This window comes from Anabrus simplex, chromosome 11 (assembly GCF_040414725.1).
Source record: "Anabrus simplex isolate iqAnaSimp1 chromosome 11, ASM4041472v1, whole genome shotgun sequence".
Classification (NCBI taxonomy): domain Eukaryota; kingdom Metazoa; phylum Arthropoda; class Insecta; order Orthoptera; family Tettigoniidae; genus Anabrus; species Anabrus simplex.
The window spans coordinates 108,867,007-108,894,428 of NC_090275.1; the positions used below are offsets into that span (position 1 = coordinate 108,867,007).

Sequence of the window (27,422 nt, forward strand, 5' to 3'; positions counted from 1 at the left end):
GTATTATGAAAGCCGGATAAAATGGATGCGGCATTTTTGCCCGTTAGTTATTAAAATAACTACATAGCATTTTCTTTTTCATAAATATATTCGTAGAGAGAAAGCACACTGGCAGGAACAGCCATGGCTTGGTTGCCTTCCTTCATTTTCGCGCAATAGTGATTACATCCCTCCATATAGGGTTGGCGTCAGCAAGGGAATCCGACCGTAAGACAGTGCCAGATCCACATGTGCGACACAAGAAATACGCGCTCACATTTGTGGATTTCAAGAAGGCCTACGATTCGGTAGATAGAGAAACACTGATCTGTATCCTAGAAAGGAAGACCAGATAGCTCATTAAACAGGCTGTGACTGACAGAACATCCAAGGTCACGTGCAGGGGGATACTATCAGAATCCTTTAGGATTAAAGCAGGGGTCAGACAGGGAGATGGGCTTTCTCCCCTTCTATTCAACTGTGTTCTTGGCAAGGTCATTAGAGAGTGGCGCAAGAAAATGCAATAAATAGGTCATATACGATTGGGATATAAGAATGGAGGGACTGTAGTTGACTGCCTAGCCTTTGCGGATGACGTGATTCTGTCAGAGTCAGTAGAGGAGGCACGAAAAAAGATTGCTCAGCACCAGAAACAAGCAAGTAAGGCAGCGTTATGGATTTCCTTCAAGAAGACACAGTACATGGAAACAGCACCCAGAAGGATGACCGTGCAGGGAGGGAGGATTCGGAAAGTAGAGATAAATATCTGAGAGAAGCACTGATATCGAGAATCAACAAAATGAACTTGGCATACAAGCTAAGTATGAACACCTATAACAAGAAGAAGACCTCAATCAATGCAAAACTCATACATTACCAGACAGCGATCCATCCAGAAGCCTTATATGCAGCTGAATGTCTGAACCTGCTAAAGGTAGGATTGGTCAAGAAATTAGAACTGGTTGAGCGAAAAATTATAAGGAAGATGCTGGGAGCCCAAAGAACAGAGGATGGATCATACAGAAAGAAAACTTACCAAGAACTGTACCGCAAGATAGAAAATATCTCAGACACCATCCGGAGGAAGAGAGCCATGTTCTTTGGACACATCTACAGAATGGACCCGGGAGGACCGACCAACCAGATAGTAAGGTTTTTCAGACCAGGAAAACTGTGGTACGCTGGCTTCAGGAAGCGAAGAACGACCTGACAGAAATGGGTATACACGGATCGGAAATAAGCAACAGGGAAACTTACAAGTCGAAGATAAAGAACACAAAGAGTTTCCAAGAAAAAGTTAGTTTGCGGACCCAAACACCATGGACGGAAGAGAGAAGAAGGTTGCAGAGTGAAAGAATGAAGGATTACTGGGCGCAGATCAAAGCCCAGAAGCAGCTGAAATCGAATTAAGGTGGTCCACAGTTGGCCAAAACGAAAGGAAGAAAAAAAGAAGCTGCCTAAAAATATTTTAGAACCTATTTGTGAGTCTAATTTAGGCAGCTAAATAACAAATAAACACCTAAAAATCCGAGGTCTAGTTATCATTATTGTATGTTTCTGTGGTAGTTGGAAGTGTAGTGTGTTGTCTGAATATGAAGAGAAAAGTGTTGGAACAAACACATACACCCAGTCCACGAGCCAGAAGAATTAATTAGACACGATTCAAATCCCTGATCCGGCCGGGATTTCCTGAATAAAAGGGCCTCAACGCTGACTATTCAGCCAAGGATTCAGACAAAACGAAATCATTATTGAGGTTCATTATTTCTGTCAGTATTACATTCAACTTTCATAGTTGAACAAAGAAAAATCATTATGTAGTTTCATTATTGCTATCAATTTTAACATGCAACTGTAGTAGTTTCTATCTTACCGTCTGATGTTTAAGGTCGGGCCGCCAGGTGCGCCACTGTCAACATGTGTCTCAGTCACCGCCGTCTCAATCTCTAAATACTGCCTGCTCTGGGCCGCGAGAATTGCGTTTACAGCGTCATTGCAGATGGCAGCACTTACCGCACCCTGGGCACATGTTGGTTAAATGAGACTTCGTCCGTAAAGCCAATATAAAATGAAAAATAATCCTTAACAAGTTCATAATTGAGAAGATAACGCACATACATAAACTAACATTTCACATTTGAGCTTGGCTTGAGATATATAAACGTAAAATATATAAATTCTTAACACTTACAGTAAATATATTAGAATCGTCCCACTGCAGCATGGTACATACAAATTTCAGAATTTTCTCGACACGAGTAACGGAGCACCTTTTCAGTCCTTTTCTTACTGTAATTTACCAACAGTGGACGCAAAAAATGTCTATCACTATTTCGCTGACCATTTATTCATGACCACATTTCAGGATATGTTTTACAGCACATAATGCGTGCGTTCGTCATGTCATTAAATCCACCACCCAACCTCACTGAACTAAATAGAGCTTATCTTGCGTCTCCAGAAAATCATCAAGTGAGAACATAAAATAACCGTTTTTGTAACAGATAAGACACACGTTCCACATTTCACAGTTAGCGAGACAGCATCTGCCGTCTCATTAGGCAGACACTTCAGTTTTTCACGTTTCGATTCCAAACAAATTATTTTAACGTGCTCGATAAAATCATCATTTAACCATTGTAAGTATTTTTTCTGCTGGTGAATATAAATGCACACAATCTGGATTGTTTTGCCGAAAAGCATTACAGTAATCATTTCTGAACTAAAAGACATTGATCGGAGACTTCTAAGCCTTTAACGAGGAAGTGGGCAGCAGGACTAGAGAACTTCTTTGAAAGCCGGATTACAAGAAAACACAACAGTTTATTCGCGAGAGCAGGAGATTTTACAATATTTGTGCCGCATACACCTTCAAACATTGACCACGCAAACGAACTTGTCACTGGTTCGGTCATAGAGGAGCCGTACCAAATTAGCCATTTAATCGGCGATCACTGTTGCACTCCTCTCAGTTGGTCTGAGAGTTTTACATTCAGCTCTAAATCTTTCCTTCACTAACTGGGAAATCCCGACAAACACTATCAACATTTTCCATTTAGGCTACCTGTCCTGATACGTTGTGACGGAGCTGACACTAAACCAGGAGTCCTACCATATTCGTAACCGCATGATTTGTTCTGACTGCCCGGATTTTGTCTTGCGAAAATTATTAATTTCATTTTTTTTAAACGGTCGTTTTTCTTTTATATTTTTCTGCTTCCTTTACAGTATTCGGACGATAAATTTCTGGCATGTCTTCGAATTGTCTCTGTAGTCTTTTAACTTCATTGTGGTTACTCATCAGCTGTTATCGCAGTCTCAGAATTCTTGATCAGAGCCTCTAATGTCTGATTTTCTGGTCACTGCTGTCATTCTTACTCGTTGGAATACTGATTTAGATTGAGACATCGTTGTTTAAATGAATTTCGTCGTCATCGAATGTATTTCCTGCGGTTGAAGAGCTTGTTTTATCACAGATTTCTTCCGAAGAAATATCTTGTCGCTGTCTGGTCTTTCGTGGAGCTATTTTTCTGGTTTAAAGGTAATGGAGATAATTTGAAGACCGACCAGGCACGCTGTCTAGCTTCAATATATTTTTCTTTTAGTTTTATCTCCATCTTTAAAATTCAGGCTACAAACACGAGAGTAATCGGATGGAATCCATTGATTACGCTTGGTTGATCCTTGTCTTCATTTAGCGTAAAGCCAATTTTCCTAAAGTTATTTACTTGGGGGGATAAGATAAATCCCTACACCTGAAGAATTTAGATTTCCTGCTTTGATATACGCAGAAGAACACAACAATTAATCATTTTATAACCAGAGACACACACATAAATGCTCGATGCAAACGCCCTGGAACATAACAACGTGGGTACGGAGATAAGTTGGGTGTGTTAGCTGGTGCCCCTAGCGGAGGTTCGTGACACTAAGAGCTCACGCTGAGAAGCGGATAGCATAGAGCAGGCAGTATATAGAATTAAGACTGCGGTGGTCTCGGTTTAATACGGGAGTACACGGAAGTGTCCAGTATTGTCTATAGTGTATTTGATGAAACGAGCGCGGCTTGCTAGTGACTGTTACTAATTGCCAAACTACTCCAGAGATGGCAGCACGGGAATAGGATCCTTATCGGTTGTTGAACTCTTCCCTGGGGTTGGAATGTGGAACGAGCAGCCACATCCGTCAAGAGGGCGGTGCAAAGTGGAGTCCTGTAAGTTATCGCGTGTGGCCGGGGTTTATTTGTTATTTCATGAAATACTAGAGTCCTTGGTTCTTTTCTTGTGCTATACATTTATGTATTTATTATTTATCGTATGGTTTACAATCACATCACAATAAAAGTATTTTAAACTATTTACACGTCTGAACACATTAAGTCACGATGTCAGACTGGTATCTGTTATATAGTTAACACCATTTTGAGTAGCCATCAGGAAATCGGCTGGATCTCCTGTTAGTTGACATTCTTGGGTAATATGCTGAACAGTTTGTCTTTCAGCACCACAACTACACTCGGGAGATGGAATTTTCTTCCATTTATAAAGGGAGTCTGCACATCTGCCACAATTAGTTCTGATTCGGTTTAGAGTCCACCAAATTTTTCTGGCGAGCTCAAAACCTGGTGGCTTAGTTGTGATGCATGGCATAGCTTGCTGTTCTGGTGTTGCAGAGGTCTTCCATAATTGCTTCCAGCTGTCATTCACGTTGAAATTACTTTCAGCAAGCTTCGTTGCAGTATTCAATGGAGGGCAGCGAGAGCGAAATATCTTCCTGTTAATAACAGGGAGGTCAAAATGTACAGGAAGAGAAGAATTGTTGCGTATATAATTGTATACACCTTGATAAGTCTCTTCTCACGAATGGAGGTGGTATGTGACTTAATGACGGCAGCCAGTATCTTGGAATACCTCTGATTGTCCAGATATTTAACGCATGGTTTGGTCGAGCTGAGTATCAACAAGCTTCACATGAGAGCTGTTTGTCCAGATTGGAGCACAATATTCAGGCACGGGATAAACTAGTCCAGATATGTGTTGTAGTAATATAAACGATTCAGTTTCCTGTGCTTGTAGTGTAAATATCATCATCATCATCATCATCTGTTTACCCTCCAGGTTCGGCTTTTCCCTCGGACTCAGCGAGGGATCCCACCTCTACCGCCTCAAGGGCTTCAGTCTCTTGGTCGGGGGATACAACTGGGGAGAATGACCAGTACCTCGCCCAGGCGGCCTCACCTGCTATGCTGAACAGGGGCCTTGTGGAGGGATGGGAAGATTGGAAGGGATAGATAAGGAAGAGGGAAGGAAGCGGCCGTGCCCTTAAGTTAGGTACCATCCCGGCATTCGTCTGGAGGAGAAGTGGGAGGCTGAATGGACCCCGTTCCAGCCCTCGTACCACTTTTCAAATTTTCGTGACAGAGCCGGGAATCGAACCCGGACCTCCGGGGGTGGCAGCTAATCACGCTAACCACTACACCACAGAGGCGATCAGTGTAAATATCAAACAAGGGAAATGCGGGAATGATGCGATTTTGAAATGACATCACACCGAACAGCGAGTGCATGGTTGTCACGCGTTTCTATCGCGAAATTAACTAATGATGGTTAAAATTTCCAACCCTGCCGGGAATCGAACCTGGGACCGCTGTGACCAAACACCAGCACGCTAACCATGGGGCCGGAAATTAAGTTCACTCTAATGATGAAATACAGTATTGTACTTATGATTCATACGTTTCAACAGACTAGCAGTTAGAAGACTTATACTCCGCACTGCTTTACTTCTAAATTGACGTTACGCAAAACAAATGAGCGTCGCCTTACCCCTGTTGCCAGGGCGCTACTGCCACGAGAACAGCTGATGCAGTACGACCGCGGTAAATGGCCCTCGTAAAATGTAATACTGTACTCAGAAAAGCTAATGAATCGGGATTGAAAACAAATTCACAAAAACTTCACTTACTAACAACACGTGGCACTAAAAAGAGAATCCATTATTAAGAAAAAGAGAGAATGAGGAATTAACACATCACTCGCCCCTACTGGATAGCACAGGAAGGAGGTTATGGCCTACAAAGGGAACACCCCACTGATCTCAGAGTCACTTTCTTGCCACTTGTGTTTTCTGAACTACACTGAGATATGCTAAAGACGCATGAACGAAGTACACTAACCAATACACGGATGTAAATAAAACTACAGCTATAATTTTATACACTGAACTATTAAACATGTATTCTAACATTTGTGTACTCGAGCGATTGTTAAAAGAACCATTTAGCACACTTTCTTTTACGGTGTAAAGCAGAATTATAAATGGAGGACAACCGCGTACGACTCTGAATGTAACTATACAACTTAAGTTTCTTTGTTTCGTTATTTGAACAGAAATATGTATGAAACATACCATTGGACTAGTGGATGTAAGATCTTAAATAAACGTTTATATTGGCCTTGTTTCTTGTTTTCTCTTGAAAAATCTGTTTGGAATGACGGTCTGTTTGCGCTGATGTTTGTAAATTTTTCGGTTACATCCCCTAAACCAGAAGCCAGGAGTCGCCACTGCAATTTGGAGGTGTCTCTCCTGGAACATGGACATTTACAAGAAGTGAACAAAGTTTCCTTACTCCCCAAATTGACAAAGCGTTGTGAAGATTCTCAACTTTCCTCAAAGAAAGTTGTCATAATATTCAATACCACACGCATAAATGCTTCAAAATCCTCAAACATGTAAGAAAATGACCCAAAATTTTAAAATAGTCTAATAAATTCCAAAAAATGACCAAATAATAACGCATAATTTTAGAAATTAGAAATTTTAGAAAATGACGTAAAAATACAAAATAGCTAAAAGTGACAAAGAAATGACCTAATAAATTAGTTTTTCTGCAATGTGGGAACTATGGTGAAGATTTCTGTGCAAGTTAAGAATATCTGTTGTGAAGATGACTCGTTATCAACATTTTAGCCCCGCTTATTACAGTTGGTATGTTTTCCTTAAGTTCCTCAAATGTGCGTGGGTTTGCCCTACAAATACAAATCACAGAGTGTTAGATCTGGGGAATGGGAGGGCCACAGACCAGCAGTAACCTTCAAACACTCTCACATTGTATCCATGGACTCTTCTCCTCCATGAGCAGTTGGGGAATCTTGTTGAAACAAAGAATATGATTGTTCCTCTTCTGTTAACCCATTGAACAATGGGGTAAGGGTGGTATTTCGGAAGCACTCTCCCTCTACTGTATTCCTATACTATTATTTATTAATTTAGTGTATGGCATAGACATGGAATAACGTGTTGAAAGTAGAGGGTAATAAAAATAAACTACAGTTGAAATCGTTTATAAAGAATCCGAGAAGACGGTCAATTAACAGTGGTTACTTAATAGAATAAAGTTAAAACTTGACAGAAACATAACTGAAACAAGTAGTGTATTTGCAATACAATATTTATGGAGCGGGACTCAGAGGAATTCTTCTTCTAATGTTTACACAGTACGTCGTTAAAAGAGATGTCGCAATCGACGGTTTCGACTGTGTTAGAATTTAAATGTGGATTCCTCAATCCAATGAAGTGCAGATGGAGCGGCCAACAAAAAGTCTTTCATATATTCGAGGGCATTCCATCACTATGTGACGAGCCGCACCACAATCGTATGCCGGTGATTGCACTTTCCCCCCACTTGTGCGGGAAGTAACCACATTTGTCCTCACTGTAGATCCGCAGCCACACACTGCTTCCCTCCACATAGCCCTGGATATCCCCACAAAAAGAATCGGACCAGTTATGCGTTTGGCGTCAATAACTCTGATTTTCTATTAAAAAAAAGGGACGTCTTCGGAGTGTTGTGAGCGTTGATATGGATGAGAAGAAGCGAGCCGGATACTCAGGTGTGGAGGAATCCAGCCACCTTTCAACGTTAACCGGACTTGAGTTCCCCTAGTTTGATGGCGAGCAGCCGCCACTGCTGTATTGTGTGAACAATTAGATCCAGTCACTGTACACGCCAGTTTTGTCAACTGTTATCAAACGTGTTTGAATTGACAGTCCTTACACCATTGATCCCGAAGTGCATGTCAGGGATCGGTATCGTTGTAAAACAGCCGAATTCCAAGATTGCGGGTTCAAACCCGGCAGAAGTAGTCGGATTTTTTAAGGACAGAATACAGTCCATTCGACACTCCTTGTCGTACGTTGTCACCAACAAGATCTCTGGTCCCACATTTCGCGTTTATCTGGCAAAATTAGTAAAAATTCACGCGGATCTGGTGTACTCTACCATCCAGCGAAGTAAAACGAAACGTCGAAATAGACACGCAAACTTCATTCTTTGAAAAGCCTTTCTCGTAAACAGTCGAGATTTTCTTCTGGATACGCAGAGCAAAGTTCTCTGCGAAATGTAAAGAATTTCACCTTATTTTCTGATACTGCATAAGCCTGAAAGCCTATATCATGTCTATAAAATAGGCATTGTGAGCAACATTGTTGTCCTATAGGTATACTGTAGTTCTCAGCATTACAGACCACCCTATCGTCTATCCGGGCAAGTGGTTGTGCGGTTTGACTCACGTAGCAATCAGCTTGCATACGTGAAACAGTGCGTTGGAATCCCACTGAAGATAGTTTTCCGTGAATTTTCATTTTCCTACCAGGTTAAAGTTGAGGCTGTGTCTTACTTAAACTGGCGGCCGCCTTCTTCCCACTACTAGCCCTTTCATATCCCATAACATCTACTTGCGTCGCCGGGACGTAAAGGAAATTGTTACCTCCAAATTTTCTCAGCGGGAGGTTGCAAAGTACGGAGCTGCAGAATGATTTACGTTTAGGCAGTTACAGCTTTGGATTATGAGTGTTGTGTTAGTGTGGCGTGTCTGTCCTTAGCCTTGACTACAGCCTTGATTGAAACCCTGGACCTCGGATGGCATAATATTACAGAGATGTATAAAGAAGGAGAGATCATGAACTACAATGTCCTAAGTTCGTAAAACTGATCTAGAGTAACATTATATTCTGTGAATATTTATCTCATTCTCCTCTCCTGCCATTCATCTAAGCTAGATCGTGTTATAGAACTATTACGAAAACGGCTAGTCGGCGTTATTCTATACAAGTATTGCACAACAAGTGAAATACGCATCGGTTCACAAAATTTCCTCCAGAGGCGTGCAAAATCAGTCTGTTGATCTGTGATTATACCTAAGATTCCAGAGACGGATTTCCGATCTCGTTGTGATATCACTGAGGATCTACAGGTTATATAAGACCTTTGGGAAGAATTCCAGTAGCGACCAGTATTAATGTGTTTATAATTACCTCCTTCATGTAATTGCTGCTAGAGCACGAGCAGTTGTGTGTCTGTGATTAGTACAAGACAACTTAAGTGGAGGAATCCGTCGTAAATGTCCTGTTGTTATTACTGGCAGACTCAATTAAATAAACTCAGACACTCTTTGCTAATTACGGTCCGTTTACACGTCTACAATTACTAAAATACGTAAATAAAATTATAATTTTTTCTCCAGACTTAAGTTTTTTGTTCATCTCAGGTAAGGCACACAAAAGTTGAAAGTATATGTAATTCAATGGTTGCCTGTCTGTCTGGTTCTTTGTATCGACATGATGCTAAAGGAACTGAAATGTTCAGGGATAGCCAGAGTGTGTATCATTACATGGCCAGCACACTCTCCTGACTTCAGTCCCTGGACCTTTACTTTTGAAGCATGTAGTAAAGTCTGTCTGCTGTTGATTGTGAGCCAACTCTCTGTGCTCACTGTGGCAGCCTGTCAGACAGAGCGCAATACGCCAGGTGTTAGCAGTCAGGTCTGTATTCAGAGAGCACGAGGTCACAGAGTGTTCCAGCTGATGTTACAGACGTACTCAATGGAACAGTGTTGGGAGTGTTGGTTTGCACTAAACAGTTATATAACTCTGTAATAATGCATTTGTGGAGCCATATTGTCATAAACTTTTCTTCTTTCCTCGATGTAGGAAATCCATACCGGAAGTTTACTCATCGACTTTTGATACATCCTGTATCAAACCTAACCTCTGGAGCCGCACATTTGATTTCAGAAATTCCTTAACCATCAGCTATTTCATTTAATATTAGAATAGGCTATATAGTGCCGGCCCCGAAGTGTAGGAGTAGCGTGCGTGCCTCTTACCCGGAGTTCCCGGGTTCGATTCCCGGTCAGGTCAGGAATTCTTTACTTGCATCTCAGCGCTGGTTCTGGGTCCACTCAGCCTACGTGATTACAATTAAGGAGCTGTCTGACAGTGAGATAGCGGCCCCGGTCCAGAAAGCCAGGAATAATGGCCAAGAGGATTCGTCGTGCTCACCACACGACACCTCGTTTTTGATTTGGCGTATGGCTTTTAGTGCCGGGACTGTCCGAGGACATGTTCAGCTCGCCAAGTGCAGGTCTTTTTTAATTTGACTCCCGTAGGCGACCTGCGCGTTATGATGAGGATGAAATGATGATGAAGACGGCACAAACACCCAGTCCCCGTGCCAGCGGAATTAACCGATGATGGTTAAAATTCCCGACCCTGCCGGGAATCGAACCCAGGACTCCTGTGGCCAAAGGCCAGCACGCAAACCATTTAGCCATAGAGCCGGACGACACCTCGTAATCTGCAGGCTTCGGCCTGAGCAGCGGTCGCTTGGTAGGCCGTAGTCCTTTGGGGCTGTTACGCCATGGGGTTTGTTTTGGTTTGGTTTAATAAGCTTTATATTATACAGTAATTATGTGGGAAGCAGTTAGTTGCACAAGTGGGTTATCTTTCTTCTTCTTCTATCGATTTTGGCCAGCTGTGGACCACGTAAATAACTCCTCATGATTTAAACTTTCTTTGGCGCCAGTACTCCTTCATCCTCCTGCTTGCTGCTTCTTTTCTTTCAGCCGTCCATTGTTGTTTCTTCTTGGTCGCTGGTTATTGGTTATTGGTTATGAGTGTATTTAACTTCTCTGCAGTAAGGTTGCTTTCTCCTAGGGCTCAGAAGATCTCAAAGTACAATATTTTGAAGTCAATTACTCCACTACACGGAAAAGCCCAGTGCGGTTAGCGTAGCGCAGCGCAGCTGTGACCTTGCATTCGGGGGATATTGGGTTAGAGTTCCACTGTCGCACAGTATCGCTATCAGAAAAGTCGCTGACGTATTGTCCACTGGGAGATGGTACGAAGAGCAGATGTTTTACCTCAGGTAGCATCTGTTTACGTTCTTTAATGTGTTGTTAATGCATTTATTAATTATTGTGCATTCTGCTTCACGGTAGAAAAATGACCGTACATTAAAAACGCGCAAATATGTGCACGCAAATACACTTTAGTTCTTTAACTATACTATTAAGGTAGCAGGACAGCCATTTACAAAAGTGGAGCCACGTAGAGGAATTGTGTAGTTAACGATTTCGGATAATATCGGTAGTACGCGGAGCAGGTTATGTCGATATAGTGCATTACACCGGTTAAAATTGCCGTGGAGTGTTACCCATCTAATTTTATCCTTTCAACTGGACAGAATCGGTGTAGTATTTCTGTACCTGAGAGCGTGTCTCATGTTAGTCATTTTTGCTGCATTATGACTTAGGCAATGAATGTTCATCATTGTTCTTGATATATTTGGAGTGAATTTGATCACTGAACACATTCATTGATATAGTTTACGCATAAAGTGGTTAATTATTATTTTATTGCCATAAAAATAAAATGACATTGGACTTACGTTTACATGGCTCTAAGTTTCACATAATGGACTTACATTGCTTTAGACTATGAGTACAAATATTAAAGAGGACACACAAACAAAATCTCAAGAATGTCGGACCAGTTCGGTACTACTCAATGTTTTTTTATTACCAGGAACAGAATTTCTATGGCCTAAACGTGTTTAGAAATGACCTATAGAATGACGGCAAAAATCCAATAAAATGATTCGAAAACTTTAAAAAATGACAAATGTTAAATTAAATTTGATAACGCATTTGCTAATCGATTTGGTATAGCCTATATCTATGTCGTAGATATTAGGTAAGCTGTTGGGGTTCTGCGCTGTCAAGAAAACAGTAGCGTTTCTAGGTACAAACTTAACTTGTTTTGATATCAAAGAAGCGTTTAAATCTTCCTCTACTTCATCTTGGATCTCTTCTTATTCACTTGTTTTCACGGCGACGGAACGTGTAGTAGTCCGAGAAAATGACGTAGAATCATAAAGCTCTAATGGCAATGAAACATTGAGATTTCCTTCTTTTTCTTTATTGTCCCCACTATCATCACCATCCTCCTCATCATCGCAGCAATGGACGAGTATGCACCAGTGCCATCTACACAAGTTTTCGCGGCACTAAATTCGATATGGTATCCGTACGCAGCGCCATACGCCACACGGAGAAGTCCTCCTCGTGAAAGGTCGAGATTTACATCTCAAGACGTACTTGTCTTGTGTTGAGTGCGAGTTGGTTGTATGTCTGTGTGTATTACTGAAGATTTTGGTGTTGTGGTGTGCAGCGATACGTCATGGCATATTGTTCTATTTGCGCTTGGTTTTGTTGTTTAGCAGTTCTTTCTTAAGCGCATTTTAATTTTTACCACTTTTTACGGCCGCATTTAATTTTTACTATTGTTTTTGTGATCGAAACGACAGAACAATAGTACCCCACGTTGCCTGGGGAAATTTATTGAATGCAATTAAATACAGCCCTCACCTCGCGAGCCCATAACAATATTATTTTTCTATTTTCTCCCCCACTTTGTCTTACATTTCGATGCTGAGGTATTTTATGTGCCATAGTTTACCTCTGATTTTGTAGAAACCAAAAAGAGCCTCCATAAACCCCCGCCCCTATTATTATATTAAAATAATTTGCTGCTTAATTTCTTCCGCTTTTTATCTTGAACTTAAATACTGAGTTTCACAAATTTATGTGCGGCCGTTTTGGTGATGGTGATGGTGTGAAGCAGAACCGTTCCATATGGCAACCCTGTTGTCATAAGTAAAATATATTTGTATCAATTGTGATTGTTGTAATTATTTTCCAATAATTTGCTGCAAGTCTTTTGTGAAGACATACGGTAACATAGGGAGGGAATTCCTGCCTCTACCTGCCAAATTTTTTTATATTCTGTCCGGGTTTCGAAGCGAGTTTGACCATTAAGCATCGGGAGCCCTCAAGTAGGCTTTCCGTGATTACCCATTTTCACTAGTGATGTGACGAGTCAAATATTTCAACTCGTTTAACTCGCGTCAAACATGTAATTGAGTGAACTCGAGTGACTTTCTGTTGTAACTCGAGTAAAGAAATCGACGGATGTCCAGATGAATCATGACCTCACTCGCCGACGCGTTCCCGAGTCACCCGAGTCAGAGACACGAACTCGCCCGAACCATCCCGAGTGAGATCGAGTCCTTTCTATTCATTGACTGAATGCTAGGAAGAGAATTCAAGTTCAAATATCGAGTATTCATTCGATTATAAAAATGATAGCTGTTTACTTTTGCATCCCATCTCATTCACAGGACTTAGCAATGGTCGCCAACTCGAGTTGGCAGTGTTTCCGAATACCAGTCACTTGAGTTCACGAAGTATTCGACTCGTCATTTGCTACATGGGGTCATAGATGCGAAATGTCCCGAATATCCCCGAGTTCGGCCGAGTGCTATGTGTTCTTTGATCGATTCCTAACCTAAGTTGCATAATTCGTTTTCTTCACAAAGGGTTGAGACTATTATACTCAATGTTTGAGAATTCAGTATTTCAGTTTTCTTATTTATTAATGTTTCCTTCAGCTGCCATCCAGTGTTAGTTTAACAAGTATGTGATTTATGTTAGAAGAGACATGACTGTACTGCTACGAATACAATTGCCTTCGTTTTCATGCCACAAATGTGCAACTCGTTCGGTCATAACATAGATTCGAGTAAAGTCTGCGCACACAGAAAACACTCGGGTTCCCTCACTCGCCTCTTTTACGAGACATTACGATGACCTCGGCGTCTTGTCTCGCTCTCCCTGCCCGATTCGTCAACTCAAGTGTTACCGAATACAAGCGACTCGAGTTGACGAAGTAAATGTTGGGCTGGGGCTGTAACTCAATTGCGGCTACCTTCCCAGTCCTAGCCCTTTGCTGTCCTTCCGTTACCGAAAACGTTCGATGAGTTAGTTCGAAGTTAGAAATGTAGTAAATAAACAGGAGTATATGTTTTGGGGTCCGCTTCTGTGGTGTAGTTGTTAGCGTGATTAGCTGCCACCCCCGGAGGTCCGGGTTCGATTTCCGGCTCTGCCACGAAATTTGAAAAGTGGTACGAGGGCTGGAACGGGGTCCACTCAGCCTCGGGAGGTCAACTGCGTAGAGGTGGGTTCGATTCCCACCTCAGCCATCCTGGAAGTGTTTTCCGTGGTTTTCAACTTCTCCTCCAGGTAAATGCCGGGATGGTACCTAACTTAAGGCCACGGCCGCTTCCTTTCCTCTTCCTTGCCTGTCCCATCCAAACTTCCCATCCCTCCACAAGGCTCCTGTTCAGCATAGCAGGCGAGGCCGCCTGGGCGAGGTACTGGTCATTTTCCCCAGTTGTATCCCTGACCCAAAGTCTGCATCTCCAGGACACTGCCCTTGAGGCGGTAGATGTGGGATCCCTCGCTGAGTCCGAGGGAAAAGCCGACCCTGGAGGGTAAACAGATTACGAACGAACGATATGTTTTGGGCTTAAAAGACAAGTGAGGGAGTTCATAACCACAAGTCTATACTTTTTCATACACAGGGTGCGAAATATGAGTGTCTGTAATAAGAGTACTCGAATGCAGGGGTCCAGGTAAGTATTTTTCGTGAAGAAAAAATGCAACACTCATAGAATGAAAGATATTGAAAATGAAAATCCACATGTTATTTGCAGTTTCAACCGCGTCAGGAATGGAACGAATGAAGCCCCACCTAGCGGCGACGACAGGAACTTGCTAGTTGCTTTTTGCTAATTGCTTTACGTCGCACCGACACAGATATGTCTTATGGCGACGATGGGACAGGGAAGGGCTAGGAGTGGGAAGGAAGCGGCCGTGGCCTTAATTAAGGTACAGCCCCAGCATTTGCCTGGTGTGAAAATGGGAAACCACGGAAAACCATTTTCAGGGCTGCCGACAGTGGGGTTCGAACCTACTATCTCCCGAATACTGGATACTGGCCGCACTTAAGCGACTACAGCTATCGAGCTCGGTGGCGACGACAGGAACTGTGCCGGGTGCCGAAGCCTGCCGCACTCCTTCAAGACAACAATTAATATCTGGCAAATGAAATCAAGTGACATTGGAGAGTGTTGCTGGAACGAAAGATGACAGGAAAAACCGGAGTATGTGGAGGAAATCCTGTCCCGCCTCCGGTTTGTTCAGCACAAATCTCACATGGAGTGACCGGGTTTTGAACCTCAGAACCCAACGGTGAGATGCTGGCACGCTGTCACCTGAGCAACGGAGGCACTTGTAGTCTACATCCTAACTGAATTCTGTGCATACGAACTGGACGAAATAAGACGGTATTAATAAAATGCTACGTTCGTCATTTCACACCAACTACACTGTTAAATGCCACAATTCTACTTACCTGGTATTACCCAAAAGGATTTAGAATCCTAGAGTCACGAAAACGAATCAAGATTAGTCTGCAGGGTCTCTCCATATAAAATAAGACTGAACGCACAGTGTTTGTACTCTCCGCTACGGCACTTGCCTCAGTCGAACTTACGTCACGCGGCCCTGTAGACGTGTATAGAATCTTATATGAAATCAGAAAGATGCTGCAAGTGTCGTTCTTCCTGGGTTATACAGGCATTGTACCTGGTAACCACATTCTGGCTGACGCGAGTAAGTTCTGCCACTGTAATGTTTCTGATTTCATTCGTAATGTTTTCTTTCCGTTTAAGTTACCCCAAAAGTAAAATTCACACACTGTTAGATCTGGAGAACAAGGGGGAAATAGACCAGTACTCATCACTCTGTCTGTAAACACTTCCGAGATTATAACAAGAGGATATTCTCCTGTATGAACAGGGGCTGAAACTTGTTGAAGCCACCGTCGCGACGCTTCTTCCGTTAACTGATGGTAGAACGGCGTCAAAATGTCATCTTCGTACTTCTCTACATTTACTGTCGTCTCAAAAATAATAGGCCCAGTTATTGGTCTTCCAGTAACAGCACACCAAACACCACCCCTCTTATCAAATGAGGGACTTCATAAACACCATTAAGGATTTTGTGCACACCAGTGGCGAGAGTTCTGACTACATGACCATTAAGATGATATCAGGCCTCATCCGAAAAGAACACAAGCTGAGGGTCGAATAAACAGCAAGGTACCACTCACAATATCTCACTCCTGTGGCTGGATTAGCAGGTTTTAAACAATGGGCCCGTGTAAACCTGTACAGTGTGATGTGTAACAGCTTTGTAGCTCTGTGTGCAGGAGAAACCGAAACCCCTACTTGTTGTGCTAATTTTGTGAGTGATTAATTCTGTTACCGTTCAAGATTCGCACCAATGTCATCCAGGTAAAACTGATTCTGTGCGGGCACGTCTTCTCATTGAACACTGAGCCAGTAGTTTCAAATGTACTTGTTTACGAATGCGTGAATCTGTGTTCGTGAAGGTGGTACGTCACCAGGAAATTGATGAGCCGACTCGTACTTAAAATAACTTCTGCATACGAAAATATGCAATGGTAACTGTCTCACTATGTCAAACTGACGACTGATGTTTCCGAGGTCGAACACTTACGTATCGGAGAGTAAAAAAGGCGCTTGGGCGGTCTTAGTTTATTCTAGCTGATGTACCCGTGCTTCGCTACGGGATTCTCAGAGAGAGTGTCTTTGTGGTTTTCCTAACTGAAGTCGACACAGGTCACAAAAAACGCCAGTAAGAATGCAGCGATTAAAAGCAATATATGTACGGTATATATATAATAAACGTTTTGTCTGTACATTGTACAAATTTCAAGAGGATGGTATATCTGGATCAGTCATGTCCACAGTAACAAGGAACTGCACTTTAATTTTCCGTAATTTCTGTCTGTCTGTATGAATGTACACGCATCACGAGAAAACGGCTGAAGGGAATTTAATGAAAATCGGTATGCAAAGTCGGGGAACAAGTCGCTACAATCTGGGAATTAAATAATGTTATTCACGCTGAGTAAAATGGTATTTTAGGGGAAGGCCTAAAATTTAATTCTCAAATATTTATGTTATTAGTGGTCCTATCTTAATGAAAATCGGTAGGAAAATTCGGGGAATAAGTCGCTACAATCTAGGCTATAATTGTATTTACGCTCAGAAAAAGCGTAGATTAGGGGAAGACCTAAAATTTAATTCTCAAATATTTATGTTATTAGTGGTCCTATCTTAACGAAGCCGGCCCCGTGGTGTAGGGGTAGCGTGCCTGCCTCTTATCCCGAGGTCCCGAGTTCGATTGCCGGCCAGGTCAGGGTTTTTACCTGGACCTGAGGGCTGGTACGAGGTCCACTCACCCTACGTGATTAGAATTGAGGAGCTATCTGACGGTGAGTTAGCGGCCCCGTCTAGAAAGCCAAGAAGAACGGCCGAGAGGATTCGTCGTGCTGACCACACGATACCTAGTAATCTGCAGGCCTTCGGGCTGAGCAGCGGTCGCTTGGTAGGCCTTGGCCCTTCAAGGGCTGTAGTGCATGGGGTTTTTGATATCTTAACGAAATTCCATATGCGATGTCGATGAAGAAGTCGCTATAATCTATGTGAAATGGTAGATTAGCGAAAGGCCTAAAATTTAATTCACAAATATTTATGTTATTAGTGGTCGTATCAATAAATACTACATAACTAAAGCAGCGTCGAGTCACTAGGAAATGGGTAAACAGAATTTAATGAAAATCGGTACCGTAAAGTCGGAGAATAAGGAACTACAGTCTACGCTACAAATAATTGTATAAGACGTCCTTTAAGGGCCCCCCGGACTACTCGCAAAGAAATAAAAATAATTTATTATGTAGCCTAATGTCACTGGACGGAAATGATCAAAGCTCTTTTGTAGAATCATTCGAAAGAGTTATTTGTTTTTTACAATTTGTCTGTAGACGAATTGCCTCTTGGTTGCATCTAGCAGCACAGCACTGTGTTGTTAACAACACCTCTCGCAACACCGCCACAAGCTCTTCACAAAAGACTTGCAGCAAATTATTGGAAAATAATTACAACAATCGCAATTGATACAAATATATTTTAGTTAGAAACTGCTACTTTGTTAATGAGTAGTCTAATGCACCTGACATCGTATTCTGAACAAATTTTGCTGAACATTTAACTTCCGACACACATTTATTGGACAACACTGTACAATGCCAATAAGAAACTGGTGTAGTCAACTCAGTTTGGAACGCGCGCTCTCTCGCTACGCGAAGTCAAGGCTTATCAATTGTGCGGTTTTCAAAGTTTATTTGAACAGTTTTTTATTTAATTTTTTAGTAATCGAATAAATTATAATAATCGGTACTTCGGTATTGATGAGTATAGTTCTGTAATAACTGATAAATGAAAACCAATTGAACTTAAGTACGAACATCTAAATGGTGTATGGTTGGAAACTCAGCCGCTTAAATGTTTAATTACGGAGGCAGTCAAATAAAAGCTTTTAAAGGTTATTTTTAAATACTCTTGCGATAACGAATAATCTCTTTGTTTGTATAAATTGACATCATATTGCCTTAATTCTACCAGCTGTAATTGCATTTACGAGGGCCAGTCAATAAGTATCTGCAACCAAATTTTATAATTTATTACAGAAAGAGTTGATATAATTTGTCAACATTGTCACACCGTGTCACAAGCTTTCTGATACCCTCTGCAAAAGTGGTTTCTGGTAGCACAGAAGGTCACGTATGCACCGCTTTCTTCATCTGCTGATCGGAACCATGGCTAATGTGCGTATTCTTTGCCACGTCACCAACAGTCACTTGTCTGTTATTCAGGATCATATCACGCACTTGTTCAATATTGGCATCAGTTACGGCTATAGATGGACGCCCGGATCTTTCCCCAACCTTCGTGCGACCCCTTTTGAGCTGTTCAGTCCACTGCTAAACACTTTGCATTGTCCCCGTATTGTGATGAAAATCTTCTATGAATTTCTGCTCCTGCGACGCCCTCAGACCACTAAAAACGGATTACGGAACACTGTTCTTCCTTGGTGCAAACAAAGAGTGGCGCGGCCATCTTTACGTCGCAAGCTGTAACGATCTGATGACGCTGAAACCTACCACAGACGTAGACAAGCGTGCCATCTAACGGCTGGTGAGCACACAATGTGTTAGAACCATCCTAGATACAATTAAAGCAAAATTTCAGATTCTTATTGAGTTGCCTACGAATGAGTTATTCGTACCTTTTTACGTTTTATTTGGTAAAGGGGCATTCGTTACGCCCCTGGCAGCACTTGACTGAAAAGAGAGGCTTTCTCTCATCAAAAACATTCTACCATAATTTTAAATAGCCATTAAAATTAGTAAGGTATGAAATGTTTCTCTGTCTCTTGGATATTTTATAAATAAAAGAATATGCTATGGAATCCCAGGCGTTGACTAAAACATTAACATATGTCTTTATTGTTGTTGTCATGCAATAAATTTATTATTTTATCTTTCAGTGCTTCGTGGGATGTTGCTTCCAGGAAATGACTCTGGTAAGTAAAACTACAGAAGTAGTATAATTGGATGGTTCTGGCGCCTCCTCCTCCTCCGGCTCTCGGGAGAGGCCTCATCCTCCCGCGGGAAATATGAATTTTGGCGGGAAATTTGAATTTTGGCGGGAGATTTGAATTTGTAAACAAAGCCACGTGCTTTTTGACAGCTGTCATCGACAACAACGCATCGCTAACCTCAGTACTGCCATCTTGACGGGCCTAAACCTCACTAGTGCCAACTTAACCTAACTAGCATGAGGTAAACAAACCCACGTGTTTTTTGACAGCCACGTGCTTTTGACAGATTTGTAAACAAAGCCACGTGCTTTTTGACAGACAACAACGCATCGCAAACCTCAGTACTGCCATCTTGACGGACCTAAACCTCAGTAGTGCCAACTTAACCTCACTAGCGCGAGGTAAACAAAGCCACGTGTTTTTTGACAGCCACGTGCTTTTGACAGATTTGTAAACAAAGCCACATGCTTTTTGACAGACAACACCGCATCGCAAACCTCAGTACTGCCATCTTGACGGGAATAAACCTTAGTGGTACCAACTTAACCTAACTAGCGAGAGGTAAACAAAGCCACGTGCTTTTTGACAGCCACATGCTTTTTGACAGCTGCCATCCGCCATCTTTGAGCACCGTGCTGCCCTCTTTCGTCACCTGTCATCGGCAGTGCTGCCATCTTGACGGGTCTAAACCTTAGTGCTACCAACTTAACCTAACTAGCGCGAGGTAAACAAAGCCACGTGCAGCTGTCATCCGCCATCTTTGAGCACAGTGCTGCCCTCTTTAGCTACTTACCTTTGAGGCGGATAATTTGAAAAATGCTTTTTGACAGCAGCCATATTGCATCGTGCTGCCCTCTTTAGCTAGATACCTGTGGTAGCAGACAATTCCACGTGACAGCAGCCATCTTTGAGCACCGTGCTGCCCTCTATGTGGTGGCGGCAAATTCCACGTGCTCTTGTTTGGAAACAAACTCACGTGCTTTTTTGACAGCTACCATCCACCATCTTTAATCAACAGAGCACAGTGCTGTACTCTTTAGCTAGATACCTTTGAAATGTGGTGGCGGCAATTTGAAAAATTCTATGTGCTCTTGTTGGGAAACAAAGCCACGTGCTTTTTTTTTGACAGCTGTCATCCGCCATCTTTAATCAATAGAGCACTGTGCTGCGGGCAATTTCGTTAGCTGTCATCCGCCATCTTTAATCCAGAGAGAACAGTGCTGCCCTCTATGTGGTGGCGGCAAATTCCACGTGCTCTTGTTTGAAAACATACTCACGTGCTTTTTTGACAGCTGTCATCCACCACAGAGCACTGTGCTGCCCTCTTGCGTCACCTGTCATCCGCAGTGCTGCCATCTTGACGGGCCTAAACCTTAGTGCTACCAACTTAACCTCACTAGCTCGAGATAAACAAATCCACGTGCTTTTTGACAGCCACGTGCTTTTTTGATAGCTGTCATCCGCCATCTTTAATCTATAGAGCACAGTGCTGCCCTCTTTAGCTACTTACCTTTGAAATGTGGTGGCGGATAATTTGAAAAATGCTTTTCGACAAGCAGTCATCTTTAATCCAGAGAGAACAGTGCTACCCTCTATGTGGTGGCGGCAAATTGAAAAATTCCACGTGCTCTTGTTTGAAAACAAACTCACGTGCTTTTTTGACAGCTGTCATCTGCCATCTTTAATCTATAGAGCACAGTGCTGCCCTCTTTAGTTTGAAATGTGGTGGTGGTAAATTCCACGTGCTCTTGTTTGGAAACAAAGCCACGTGCAGCTGTCATCCGCCATCTTTAATCAACAGAGCACTGTGCTACTATCATGCGGGCAATTTCATCACCTATCACCCGCCATCTTTAATCCACAGAACACCGTGCTGCCCTCTTTATGGCTACTACCTTAAGCACGTAGTAGCGGACAATTTGAAAAGTTCTGTTAGCTATCATCCGCCATCTTTAATCAAGAGAGCACCGTGCTGCCATCTTTATCTAGATACCTTTGAAATGTGGTGGCGGCAAATTGAAAAATTCCACGTGCTCTTGTTTGGAAACAAACTCACGTGCTTCTTCGACAGCTACCATCCGCCATCTTTAATCAACAGAGCATAGTGCTGCCCTCTTTAGTTTGAAATGTGGTGGCAGCAAATTGTACATGCTCTTGTTTGGTAAACATAGCCACGTGCAGCTGTCATCCGCCATCTTTAATCCAGAGAGCACCGTGCTGCCCTCTTTAGATGTAAATTCGTCACCTGTCATACGCAGTGCTGCTATCTTTAGCTAGATACCTTTGAAATGTGGTGGTGGATAATTTAAAAAGAAAAATTCTTCAGCAGTCCTCTCTCGACGCTAATTGCATAAGATGGCGGCTATACATGACTCCTTAAGGGTGCTTACGCAAGATGGCTGCTATACACAGACGCCCTTGGGATGCTTGCGCAAGATGGCAGTTATACATGGCTCCTTATGAGATACCCTAGTGATGCTTGCGCAAGATGGCGGTTGCTCTTATGAGGCGGCTTAAGGGTCCTTGCACAAGATGGCTAGAGACGCCCTAAGGATGCTTGCGCAAGATGGCGGACACAAGATGGCGGCTATACACGTCTCCTTATGAGACGCCTTAAGGGTGCTTGCGCAAGATGGCTGCTGCTCTTAGCTTAGAGGCTAACACGTCGTGCTAGTTCGATTCATTAAATTTGGGGCTTAAATGCAAAATGTTAAATATCTCGAAAGCGATGCATCGTAGAGCAAAACGGACAAAAAAATTTCTGCCCAGTACCTCGGTTCGCAGTACGAGGAACAAGAAAAACACAGTCTAATGATGAGATCAACGGTTCGGTTCCTACTTAGGCCCTTTAGCATTCGCTCTGTTTTAGCTTGTATTGAAGCAAGTCTTCGTAACATGATCAGGTTTAGCTATGGTAGAGAGTATAACGTGCCGTGCAGGTTCGATTCATTAAATTTGGGGCTTAAATGCAAAATGTTAAATATCTCGAAAACGGATAAAATTTTTCTACCTGATACCTAGGTTTGCAGTATCAGGAACATGAAAAAACATAGTCTAATGATGAGATCGATGGTTCGATTCCTACTTAGGCCCTTTGGCATTGGCAGCTATCTAATTCTACAAGATGGTGACTATACATAGCTTCTTATGAGACAGCTTAAGAGCGCTTGCACAAGATGGCTGCTGCTCTTATGAGACGCCCTAGGGGTGCTTGCGGGAGGTAGCAGCGACAAGACGGTGACTATACACAGCTGCTTATGATACGGCCTAGAGGTGCTCACACAAGATGGTGGCTGCTCTGATGAAGAAAGTTAGCTTTGCATCGTGCAGGTATCTTTACAGCACTAAACCTCATACCTTTGAAATGTGGTGGCAGGTAATTTGAAAAATTCGACGTGCTTTTTCTTCACAGCAGCTATCTTTAAACAATAGCGGCTATACATAAGCTGTTAAGGCCTCCTCTTATGTCAAGGCATAGCTCTATCGAACAAGTTTAAACCTGCATCGGGATAGCTAGAGTAAGCATGTGCTGCAGTGATGACGTCATTATGCATGTTTAGACTTGCAAATCACTAAAGAAACATAACAAGACTAGAATCGAACACCGCACTCTATGCCGTTAACTTTATCATGTGATCGGAACATTGATTGAAGTGTTTAGAACACTAAATAAGTGATCAAGACTATAATAGAACACTGTACTCGATACAACATGTGTTTAGAACATGTCAGGGGATACCTTTGTTCTAAGAAGATTAGATTACCGCACATTCCTTGGCTAAAGGGCTAAAGGGCTAATGGGCTAAAGGGCTAAAGGGCTAAAGGGCTAATGGGCTAAAGGGCTAGGGCGCCTCTCCTCTCTTTATCCGGGCTTGAGACCGGCTCTACAACTAGAGGCGGAGTTAACACCCTAAGGAAGGGAGAATGTTGGGAAATAATCTATACGAATATAGCTACTCGATCGACTATATACTACAGATGGATGACTTAGGTGAGGGTAAGCGCTTACTTAATAATACCTACACGACGTAATTCATACTCTATTTCAAAAATATCTTCTTTGTACTGTGTGTAACCAGCATCATGATAGGCTCTTAGCAGTTGTAAACGTTTTACGAGTACGTTGGGGTCTTTACAGTAGCTTATATCTACATAGGGTAACAGAGGCTTGTTGTGAACTTTGAGTCTATATGCAGACAGTTGATGTGCAGGGACTTGTTTTGATGTAATACGTGCTTCAGCAGTAGCGTTTCTAGGTACAAACATAACTTGTTTCGATAGCGATGAAGCGTTGAAATTTCCTTCTTCTTTACCTTGCATCTCTTCTTGAGATGTTTGCACTTCGACAGAACGTGTAGTAGGCTTAGGAAATGAAGTAAAATCATCAAGCTGTAATGGCAATGAATTTTCTTCTTCTACTTTCCCTTTACTACTGTTTTGATCAACATCATTATCCTTATTATCATAATCATGATCTTGCCTCTCTTTATCTTGAAGTTTGTGCTCAGTAACAGAACTTGCAGCAGGCCTAGACAGCAAGGGAGAATTAAAAATCTCTAGCAGAGGTGTACTTTTTAAACATAAATCAGTGTTCGCTGGAATATGGTTGAGCTCTTTGTATTTTGTTCCCGATGAAGCTACATTACACGCGGCTTCATGACGTTGAGCGTTGTATGCGTTCTTGAACTCTCTTCTACAATGTTTGCATTGAAAAATCGTCCTACATGATATCTCATGACGTCTCCTGTGATAGCTTCGGGAAAATGCTTTTCCACACTCTTCGCAAATATACCTAGAAATAGGTTTTTCCATGACGGACTTTTATCTTCTGCTAACAGATTCTTCTTTAAATCTACTCGACATTTGTTACTCTCTACTTCGATGATGCGAACAGCTTAGCGATTAATAGTAAACTAACACAAAAGCGTATAACCAAGGTAGCAACAGTAAGGTTTAAGCCCATCAAGATGGCAAGAGTGAGGTTAGCGACGTTCTGCTGTTGGATTTTAAATTCCGCGCTGTAACATGCATAAGGTGGCAGCCTTGAGGTTTACTGCCGTAAAGATGGCAGCAGTGAGGTTAGCGACGCTCTATTGTCCTTCAAAGTGAGGTTAGGGTTCGTCAAGAAGACAGCTGTCAAAAAAGCACGTGGCTATGTTTACCAAACAAGAGCACGTGGTCGTAACGTCACGGTCACGTAGTATGCTGCTTCAGCATGCAATGTTCAATGTCTACACCTACGTAGTAAACACTCTGCTATGTTCACAAAATTTTTACTCACAATTATTTTTTATGCTTTAAGTTCGTGCACATAGGTTATGTTAAGATAGCAGCACACGTACAAGCGATGGTCACGTGCTCTAGTAGAAGATGCATGCATTATCAAAAGGTGATACGTACACGCTTTTAAACCTTGCTATTCTTACCGCTGCCATGTTCGCAAGATTTTCAAAGATCGCTATTCTTTGTGCTTTAAGTTCGTTCGCATAGGTCATGCTAAAGTAGCAGAGCGAACACATGCGAACGTTGTACATTCTAGCGGAATGTGTTTAGTACGATAGTTGATGCATGCAAAATCGATAGGTGTTGTGTACACGCTTTGAAACTTAACTATTCTTCGTGCTTTAAATCCGTGCACATAGATTATGCTAAGATAGCAGCACACTCTTGCGGGAGAAGTTTAGTACTCTAGTTGATACGTGTATAATCGATATTCAATGCGTACATGCTTTTAAAACATTGCTATTCTTACTGCTGCTGCTGCTATGTTCACAAGATTTTTATACATCAGTATTCTTTATGCTTTAAGTTCATGCGTATAAGTTATACTAAGTTAGCATCATACTTATAAGGTTGTTGCACGCTCTAGTGGAAAAAGTTTAGTAAGAAAGACGATGCATGCAAAATCGATAGGTGATGTGTACATGCTTTGAACTTGGGTATTCTTTATGCTTTAACTTCATGCACATAGGTTATGTTAATATTGCAGCACACACAAGCGATGATCGCACGCTGTTGTGACAGAAGTTTAGTACAAGAGTTAATGCGTGCAAAATTGACTGGTGTTGTGTACACGCTATTCTTTGTGCTTTAAGTTCACGCACATAGGTAGCAGCACACAATTGCGAACGTTGTAAACTCTAGCGGTAGAAGTTTAGTACGATAGTCGATGCATGCAAAATTGATAGGTGATGTGTACACGCTTTGGAGCATAGCTATTCTTTGTGCTTTAACTTTATACACATACGTTAGCAATACACATATGCGATCGTTGTACACTCTGGCGGTAAAAAAATAGTCGATGCATGCAAAATCAATAGGTGATGTGTACACGCTGTTAAACATCGTTATTTGTTATGCTTTAAGTTCGCGCGTATAGGCTATGCTAAGATAGGAGTACAATCTAGCGGAAGAAGTTCAGGGTGATGTGTACACGCTTTGAAACATGGTTATTCTTTGTACTTTAAGTTCATGCACATAGGTTATGCTAAGGTAGCAGCACAATCTAGAGGAAGAAGTTTAGTACGAGAGTGGATGCTTGCAAAATCGATAAGTAATATGTACACGCTTTGAAACATGGCTATTCTTTGTACTTTAAGTTCATGTGTATAAGTTATACTAAGATAGCAGCACAATCTAGCGCAAGAAGTTTAGTACGAGACTCGATGAATGCGAAATCGATAGGTGTTGTGTACACGCTTTGAAACATGGCTATTCTTTGTACTTTAAGTTCATGCTAAGATACCAGCACAATCTACCGGAAGAAGTTCAGTACGAGATTCGATACATGCAAAATCGATATTTGATGCGTACACGCTTTGAAACATGACTATTCATTGTACTTTAAGGTCATGCGTATAGGTTATGCTAAGATAGCAGCACGATCTAGCGGAAGAAATTTAGTACGAGAGTCGATGCATGTAAAATCGATAGGTGATGTCTACATGCTTTAAAACATGGCTATTCATACTGCTGCTCTGTTCCTAAGATTTTTAAACATAGCTAATCCTAATGCTGCTCTTAACGACGTAGAGCTAAGGATTGATGAAGTGACCGTGACGTCACGACCACGTGCTCTTGTTTGGTAAACATAGCCACGTGCTTTTTTGACAGCTGTCTTCTTGACGAACCCTAACCTCACTTTGAAGGACAATAGAGCGTCGCTAACCTCACTGCTGCCATCTTTACGGCAGTAAACCTCAAGGCTGCCACCTTATGCATGTTACAGCGCGGAATTTAAAATCCAACAGCAGAACGTCGCTAACCTCACTCTTGCCATCTTGATGGGCTTAAACCTTACTGTTGCTACCTTGGTTATACGCTTTTGTGTTAGTTTACTATTAATCGCTAAGCTGTTCGCATCATCGAAGTAGAGAGTAACAAATGTCGAGTAGATTTAAAGAAGAATCTGTTAGCAGAAGATAAAAGTCCGTCATGGAAAAACCTATTTCTAGGTATATTTGCGAAGAGTGTGGAAAAGCATTTTCCCGAAGCTATCACAGGAGACGTCATGAGATATCATGTAGGACGATTTTTCAATGCAAACATTGTAGAAGAGAGTTCAAGAACGCATACAACGCTCAACGTCATGAAGCCGCGTGTAATGTAGCTTCATCGGGAACAAAATACAAAGAGCTCAACCATATTCCAGCGAACACTGATTTATGTTTAAAAAGTACACCTCTGCGAGAGATTTTTAATTCTCCCTTGCTGTCTAGGCCTGCTGCAAGT

General features: G+C 42.0%; 1 protein-coding gene across 1 annotated transcript in view; it reads left to right on the forward strand.

Annotated features, from left to right (window-relative positions):
• LOC136883309 (general odorant-binding protein 19a) overlaps positions 1-27,422 on the forward strand; it is a 43,572-nt gene that overhangs the window by 4,031 nt on the left and 12,119 nt on the right. The window contains exon 3 of the mRNA XM_068229674.1: positions 19,638-19,673. Coding sequence (XP_068085775.1) covers positions 19,638-19,673 — 36 coding nt within the window. The remainder of the gene's footprint in view (positions 1-19,637; positions 19,674-27,422) is intronic.